The sequence below is a fragment of the Galeopterus variegatus genome, unplaced genomic scaffold, assembly GCF_000696425.1.
Source record: "Galeopterus variegatus unplaced genomic scaffold, G_variegatus-3.0.2 Scaffold60, whole genome shotgun sequence".
NCBI lineage: Eukaryota > Metazoa > Chordata > Mammalia > Dermoptera > Cynocephalidae > Galeopterus > Galeopterus variegatus.
The window spans coordinates 1,043,301-1,051,902 of NW_007726171.1; the positions used below are offsets into that span (position 1 = coordinate 1,043,301).

The 8,602-nt window shown below is 37.0% G+C and overlaps 1 protein-coding gene across 1 annotated transcript in view; it reads left to right on the forward strand.

Annotated features, from left to right (window-relative positions):
• PTPN11 (protein tyrosine phosphatase, non-receptor type 11) overlaps positions 1–8,602 on the forward strand; it is an 89,281-nt gene that overhangs the window by 67,695 nt on the left and 12,984 nt on the right. Inside the window, exon 13 of the mRNA XM_008576242.1 lies at positions 423–574. Within this exon, the coding sequence (XP_008574464.1) occupies positions 423–574 (152 nt within the window). The remainder of the gene's footprint in view (positions 1–422; positions 575–8,602) is intronic.

The following is an 8,602-nucleotide window of genomic DNA, read 5'->3' on the forward strand; positions in this document are numbered from 1 at the left end:
AAAAAAAAAAAAAAAAAAAAAAAAAAAAATCTGGGCTAAAGTCTTCAATATGTTTGCATGGGAATAGAAATGATGCCATTTGAACTTTTTGGCGTAAAATGAAGCCCGGGAAATGTGGACTCCACTGCTGTGGCTTTTGTTGCCTAAGCAGTGGTTTTCTTTACCCAGCTACCTAATCCTTTCTTCCAGTGTGGGTGGTGCTATTGGGAAGTGAGGGACTCCTGACCTTTGACACTTCATCGTGTAATCTTCTGGGATCATTGGTATTGGTCACAAGTCCAGTGCTCTAGCCCTTGGAATACATTGTTAGAATGTTGAAGACTAAATTTGCTTTATCTTGTAGTCTGCTAAAAGTTGTGCACTGAACAACTTCATCCTGGCCCTGCGGTTTCTCCTGACACTTTGTGGTATTTGCTTTGTAGGTGTTGACTGCGACATTGACGTGCCCAAAACCATTCAGATGGTGCGGTCTCAGAGGTCAGGGATGGTCCAGACAGAAGCACAGTACCGATTTATCTACATGGCTGTCCAGCATTATATTGAAACACTACAGCGCAGGATTGAAGAAGAGCAGGTACCAAGCCTGGGGAGCTGGCTTGCAGATTTTCATTTTCTTGTGGGTGGATTGGATAGGTTCTCCTTTTGAGCAGGAGGACAGGCTCTGATTGACAACTGTCTTTATATGGGGATGCCTTTTAGTTCCCATCTAAAAGGGCCTCTCTGGAAACTAATTATTCCCCCCTTCACGGCTCTGATTTTTCAGTCCAGAGGAGCTCAGGGAGGGGCATCATGCTATCATCCTGGCCTGACAGATTGAGAAACTGCTGTGCAGAAAGGTTATGATTTTCCCAGGCTCACATGGCCAGCTTAAAACTCAAAGACTTGAAGTTTCCAGACTGTTCCAGCTTTGATCTGGGCCGTGTTTTTCCTGATTCTATCTCTTTATACAGATGCCTCACTCTTAATAGCGCATGGCAGTTTGAGCCACTAATTTGGTAGTGTTGGAAACAGTGAAAGTTCAATTTTAATAAGCTGTGCATAATGAAGAAAAATGTGGGACTGGAGCCTTTCCATTTGAAGCAGTTCATCACAGACACAAAGCTGAGTTAATTAGGAATATGCTGAGATGAGGGAAATGAGAACTGCGCTTTTGTGGAGCTGTGCTTGTCTTCCCGACCCCCAACCCCATTGCTGTGCTGTGGATGGGGTAGTATCTAAATATCAGCAGCATTTGCCTGCTTAACCCTGTTTATAGCCTTGCAGAGAACTCAGCTTCTCAAAATGGGACCTGCCGCCTCATTGAAAGATTTCTAGCCTAGCAGAACAGCAGCCACATTATTAAAGTTTGGATAACCAAAGGAAGGTACCCAGTTAGTTTAGTAGGTTCTCACTCCACACAAAAACACGGGATTGTTTCATTGTATAAGAACATCTTCAGAAACAGTGTAAGTATAGAAATATAGGGGCAAATAATTAATAAAATACCAGTTTTGAACTTCAGTGTTTTAAATCTGAATTTGTATTAATTGCTATGAAATATTTAGGTGGTTACTATAAGTTATTTTGTGTATTTCTTCCATTATACTTAACTTGGACCAGGAATAGTTTAAGCAAAACGTTGCCCAAAGAGAGGGACTCCTAATAAATACAAAGAGAATGCAGCATAGTTGCTACAAGTTGAAAAACGTTCAGGAATATCTTGAGGCACATAGTGTAGCCTTGCTCAGAAAAGCTGGGGGAAAAGCTCTCTTTATTTCATTTAGAAACTTTGATTTTTAGCCTTGTTTTAGAGAATTTAGCACCCTTTTCCCCCAGTTTTTGTAGCACTTTCATTTTTTCATTACCATATGTTTTCTCTGACCCTAACTCTGAGGTTGTAAGTTGGATTTAGGAACTACTTTTAAAAAATCTTTATTGCTGTCTTTTTGTTGGAAGGGGTGGGGTGGGGGGAACAAGAGCAAAACATGCTCCTTTATAACTTAAGTGTTGCAGGGTATAGAATATAGAAAGTGAATGTCCCTCGTAACCCCACCCCAGGAACGCTTGCATTTGTTCATTCAGCCAGTACTTTTTTGGTGCTGATATGTGCCAGCACTGTGCTGATAAGTATCTTAACTACTATTTGGTATGGGGGCCTTTGGATTTTTAAAAATGTGTAGGCTTAGATTATGTATTTTTAAAAATGGGATCCTGTAACATGTAGATTTCTGCTCTGTACGGTTTGGGTCAGCGTAAGAACTTGATCGTGGTAAAGTGAGAAGTACTTTCATTTAATAGAAAGAAGGTTTAAGTGGCACACTTAAAAACGTTAAGCCCATGTGATTTTTAAATTAAGCAAAAGGACAAAACTCATTCAAAGATAATTATTTTGAAATATTGTATAGTCATTTGTAAAATTAAGAAGCATTGAGGACCTTTGGGAGTGAAAGAATTTGCTAAAGAGGGATAAACAACAAAAAAAGAAACGACAGTCTGGGTGGAGAGCTATGGGGAAGGAAGTAGACAAATAGATACAGTGCAAGGAAGAGAGAAATACAAAATCAGAGGTGAGAATTCAGGGGAAAGTACCAATGAGGCAAGATTGAGAAAATGCTCAAGTTTTTTATAAATGGTTCTTCTCACACTCTGACAGTTACTTGGAGGTAGAATTTTTTGGTAACTTCCATTTGCAGTAGTAAAAATGATTTTTTTTTTTCCTTTTTGTCTTTTTTTACTGACCGGCAACGGGATCACAACCCTTGGTGTTGTGCCCGCACCGCGCTCAGCCATTGAGCGGGAACCGGTCTCCACATGGGATCCGAACCCTCGGTGGGAGCGCCGCCGCACTCCCAAGCAGCGCACTCTCCAGTGCGCCACTGGGCCGGCCCGTAAAAATGATTTTTTTAAATTTACAGAAATAGTATATGGAAGTTTCTTTACCCAACTTTACTGACTTAACATTTTAACCACTTACTTTATCATTCATTTATTCTCTTTTTAAAATATATATATTTCTATAAATGTTTTATTTATTTATTTATTATTTTTTTAAAAGATGACTGGTAAGGGGATCTTAACCCCTGACTTGGTGTTGTCAGCATCACGCTCTCCCAAGTGAGCTAACCAGCCATCCCTATATAGGGATCCGAACGCGTGGCCTTGGTGTTATCAGCACCATACTCTCCAAAGTGAGCCATGGGCTGGCCCTTATTTCTATAAATGTTTTAAATGAAATATTTGTAAGTTGCAAGCATTTATGTTTCTTTGCTTCTAAATGCTCTGGTGTGTATTTCATAAAAATAAGAACATTCTCTTACATAACCATAGTACAGTTGTCAAAATCAGGAAATTAGCATTGATATGATACTATCTTCTAATCTACAGACCATATTCAAATTTTGCTAGTCTCGCCTACTAATATCCCTTATGTGGTCCAGAGTCACAGGGTACATTTAGTTGTCTCGTGTCTTCAGTCTCCTTTAATATGGAACAGTTTCTCAGTCATTCTTTATCTCTCATGACCTGGACATTTTTGAAGAGTTCAGGCCAGTTATTTGTTAGAATGCCCCTCAGTTTGGATTTGTCTGATGTTTTCTCTTGATTGGATTCAGATTATGCATTATTGATAAGACTATCATAGAAGTAATGTGTCTTTGGATCATTACTGGTGGTGTTAACTTTGATCACTGAATAAGGTGATGTCTGTCAGGTTTCTCCACTGTAAAGTTACTATTTTTCCCTTTTTAATTAGTATCTTGTAGGTAGATACTGCGACTGTGTAAATAACCTATTTCTCATCATATTTTTTACCTACTAATTTTACATTCATTGATAATTTTTGTCCAAAAAGATCATTACTGTGTTGCCAAATGGTGATTTTCTATCTCCAGCATTGCCTTGAAAGTATAACTGACAAATAAAAATTGTATATATTCGAGATGTACAACATGATATTTTGATATACCTACATGAGGCTACTTCAAAAAATTTGTGGAAAAATAGAATTGATGGTAGCAGGAGTGAGGGATACTTATCTTTGTCTATATGTATCTTTTACTGTACTTAAGAAATTAAAAATCAATCATTCTGAAAAAAAAAAAACAAACAGAATTGAAAGATAATATGAACCTTTCCATGAACATTTTTTTTTAATGAACTTTTTGAAGTACCCTCATGCTTTGTGAAATGATTGCCACAATCAAGTGAATTAATACATCCATCACCTCACATAGTTACATTTTTTGTCTTGCGAGAATGCTTAGGGTCTACTCATAGCAAGTTTCAGTTAATACACTATTATTAACTATAGTCCCATGCTATATATTAGGTCTGCAGAACTTATTCATTTTATAACTGCAAGTTTGTACCATTTGACCAACATCTCCCCATTTCTACCACCCTCCAACCCTGCTGTAATTCTATTTCTGTGAGTTCAACTTTTTTAGATTCCACATAGAAATGAGATCATGCAGTATTTGTCTTTCTGTGTCTGGCTTATTTTACTTAACATAATGTCCTCCAGATTCATCCATGTTGATGCAAATGGCAGGATTTTCTTCTTTTTTAAGGCTGAATAATATGCCATTGTGTGTATACAACTCATTTTCTTTATCCATTCATCCATCAATAACTTAGGTTATTTCCAAATCTTGGCTTTTGTGAGTAAATCTGCAATGAATATGGGAGCGCAGATATCTCTTCCAGGTACTGATTTTATTTCTTTTGGATATATACCCACTAGTGGGATTGTTGGATCATATGGTAGTTCTATTTTTAATATTTTTGAGGAACCTTCATGCTTTTTCCCATAATGGCTGTATCAGTTTACATTCCCACCAATAATGTATAAGGGTTTCCTTTTCTCCCACCCTTGCCAACACTAGTTATCTTTTGACTTTTTAATAATAATCATCCTAGTAGGTGTGGGGTGATATCTTATTGAGATTTTGATTTGCCTTTCCCTGATGATTAGTAATGTTTAGCACCTTTTCATATACCTGTTGGCCATTTGTATGTCTTCTCTGGAAAAATGTCTATTATAGGTCTTTTGCCCATTTTTAAATAAGATTATTTGATTTGTTTTTTATTGAGTTGTAGGAGTTCCTTATGTATTTTAGATATGAATCCTTTATTGGATATAAAGTTTGCAAATATTTTCTCCCATTCTGTGGGTTGCCTTTTCATTTCATTGATTGTTTCCTTTGCTCTGCAGAAACTTTTAGCTTGATGCAGCCCTGCTTGTTTATTTTTGCTTTTGTTGCTTGTGTTTTTGGTGTCAAGTCCAAAAAACCCTTGCCAAGACTAATGTCATGAGGCTTTTCCTGTATGTTTTCTTCCAGGAGTTGTATGATTTCAGAGCCAGTACGGAAGCCTTTTCATTTATTGATTGGAAGCCTACTAGAAGGAGGAGCTTTCCTTTCTCCCTTATTTATTTATTCATCTATATCAGAATGTATATCAGAATACATTACTATTATTTATTTTGTTGCTTAAAGTGTCCCAAATTTGGCTAGTGGGAACCATTTCAAGTTGATTCCTGTGTCTTTTGATTTGTTTCCCCTTTTGAGCACTTCCTTAGACTTTTTGACACCACAAGATGCTCCAGGTCTTTTTTTCCTTTCCCACTCATTTTTCAAAGGAGCCCTGATTCTTTTTATGCAGTGTGGTATTTTGAAACCAAGATCTGGGCAGTGGGTGTGTTCTTTGAATTGCTAATTAGCTAATTCATTACTGCTCTATTTGAGCTCTTTCTGTATAATCTCATATATATATATATGCAAACAGACGGTCCCTGACTTAACAATTTTTCAACTTTTCAGTGGTATGAAAGTGATACAACCATTCTGTTTTTTACTTTCATTATAGGATTCAATAAATTACTTGACATATTCAACACTTTACTATAAAATAGGCTTTGCATTAGATGGTTTTGCCCAACTGTGCGTTAATATAAGTGTTCTGAGCACATTTAAAGTAGGCTAGGCTAAACTGTGATGTGTGGTAGGTTAGGTGTGTCAAATGCATTTCCAACAAGATATTTTCAGTTTGGGTTTATCAGGAGTTAATCCCTTTGTAAGTCAAGGAGCATCTGTGATTGTATATTGAGAGAAGTCTGGCAGACACTACTTAAGCCAAGTGATCAAGGTTAACATCACCAGGCCATGTTGATAAGCTCTACCCACTGAGTGATGAGGAGAGACTTCACGGTACATCTTCGTAGTGTTCTTCCCCCAAATCTATCACTCCATAATCATGAGAAAACATAAGACAAATCCAAATTGAGGGATATTCTACAAGATATCTGATTAGCACTCTTCAAAATTGCCAAGGTCATGAAAAACAGAGACAGACAGATTGGGAGAGACTAAGGAGACAGGTGACTAAACTCAATGTGGGATCTTAAACAGAAATGTGGGATCCTAAACAGAAGAAAGATATTCATGGGGAAACTAGTGAAGTTCAGATAAATTCTAGAGCTTAGTTAATAGTAATGTATTGGTATTAATTTTTTATTTTTGATAAATGTACCATGGTTATGTAAAACGTTAACTTCAGGAGAAACTGAATGAAGGGTATACTCATTTTACTGTATACATATATACATATACAGTATATATATATGTATACAGTATTAATATATTTATACTTCTTTACTTACAATGGGTTATGTCCTGATAAACCTATTGTTAAGTTGAAAGTCTTGTAAGTCAGAAATACATTTAATACACCTAACTTCTGAATATATAGCTTAGCCTAGCCTATCTTCAGTGTGCTCAGAACACATCCAGTAGCCTACAGCTGAGCAAAATCATCTAACAAAACCTATTTTATAATAAAGTGTTGAATGTTTCATGCAATTTATTGAGTCCTGTACTGAAAGTGAAAAACAGAATAGTAGTATTGCTTTCACACCATCCTAAAGTCAAAAAATTCTAAGTTGAGCTATCATTAAGTTGGGGTACTCTCTTTCCCTTTCCCTGTTCTATTCTTTGGAAGCGAGTCGTTTAGTCCAGACTATAATCAAGGGAAGGGAAATAAAACTCCATCTCATGAAATGGGTAGCACCTACATAATTTTTTTTTTTTGCATCTGGCTGGCACAGGGATTGAACCCTAGACCTTGGGTTGTCAGCACTATGCTGTAACCAACTGAGCTAACTGGCCAGCCCAATATAAATTATTTAAACTCCTTTTATAAGAAGGATTTGTCCCTTCTCTCCATTTATTTATTTATGCAATTATTTATATCGGTACAGACCCCTGTATATTTATTTTTTACATTGGGTTGTAACTCAGTACTATGGCATTTATATTGTTGCTGAAATTATTGCAGCTTTGGCCACTGGGAGCTTTTCCAGGTTGGCTCCTGTGTCCTTTGACATTTTCCTATCTTTTTGTTTTTGAGCACTTCCTTACTTTCTGGCTCTACAAGATGTTCCTGGCTCATCTTATATTTTCCCTGCTCCAGCCCTAGAATCAGCCATTTTTCTATGGAGCCCTGGTTCCTTTCATGGTGACTGATGTTTAGAAACCAAGTCTGGTATTTGGGTGTGCTCATTGCTACTGAGTATTACTGCTTCTAGGCCCTTTCAGCAGACAGAGCTAGAAAATATGTCTGTATTCTAATCCATGTTTACACATGTAATTATGTCTCTCTCTGTTTATGTGCATAAATCCATGTTTACACATATATCTATAATTATGTCTGTATCTGTTATGTTTAAGGTCAACACGAGTTCATACTGATGTCTCTGACTCTTATGCAGTGCCACAGAGTTCATTCTGGCCTTCCTCTTGCTTATTTGTCTCTTCTTTCTCTACCAGCTAGAATCTTGGCTCCCATTTTCTATAACTTATTTGTTCATCCCTAGTGTACAGGTAAAGTAGTTTCAGAATTGCTAACCTGTACCCCTGTGAGAATTGAATTTACCAACAGGGCAACCCTTTGAAGGAAATAATTACATACCCCATGGAGAGTGTCCTTTAAGCTACATCATGCAGAGACCTATGCAGTATTCTCTCTGAGTGAATCATTCTGTAGGACAGAAGTTACTTTAAAAAATTCTCCTGTGAGAATTGAATTTACCAACAGGGCAACCCTTTGAAGGAAATAATTACATACCCCATGAAGAGTGTCCTTTAAGCTACATCATGCAGAGACCTATGCAGTATTCTCTCTGAGTGAATCATTCTGTAGGACAGAAGTTACTTTTAAAAATTCTATAATGACAGCAGAGCCAGGATGGAAATACAGTAGTGCAGGCTAAATTTAAGTCATTGCAATCTAAATTAAACAAAACTTAAACTGGCCTGGTGTGGCACTTACCATGCGGCTGCTTATATTTTATTAAACCTTTTCTTTTTGTTTGGTATTATTCCTTTAAGAAATATTTGAATGCCTTTTCTGTTCCAGACACTGATTAGATGCTGAGGATCTAACAGTGAACAAGATGGACATGGCTGTTCACTCATTGAACTTAAGTTTCACCAGATGGAAAATTTGAGTTAACTTGAGATCATGCCCCCTTGTGCCCCAACTATTTTATTTCTTTCCCAAGGCTAGTGCTTCTTCATATATCTTTTTTTTTTTTTTTTTTTTCTTTTTGTCTTTTTTCCGTGTCCGG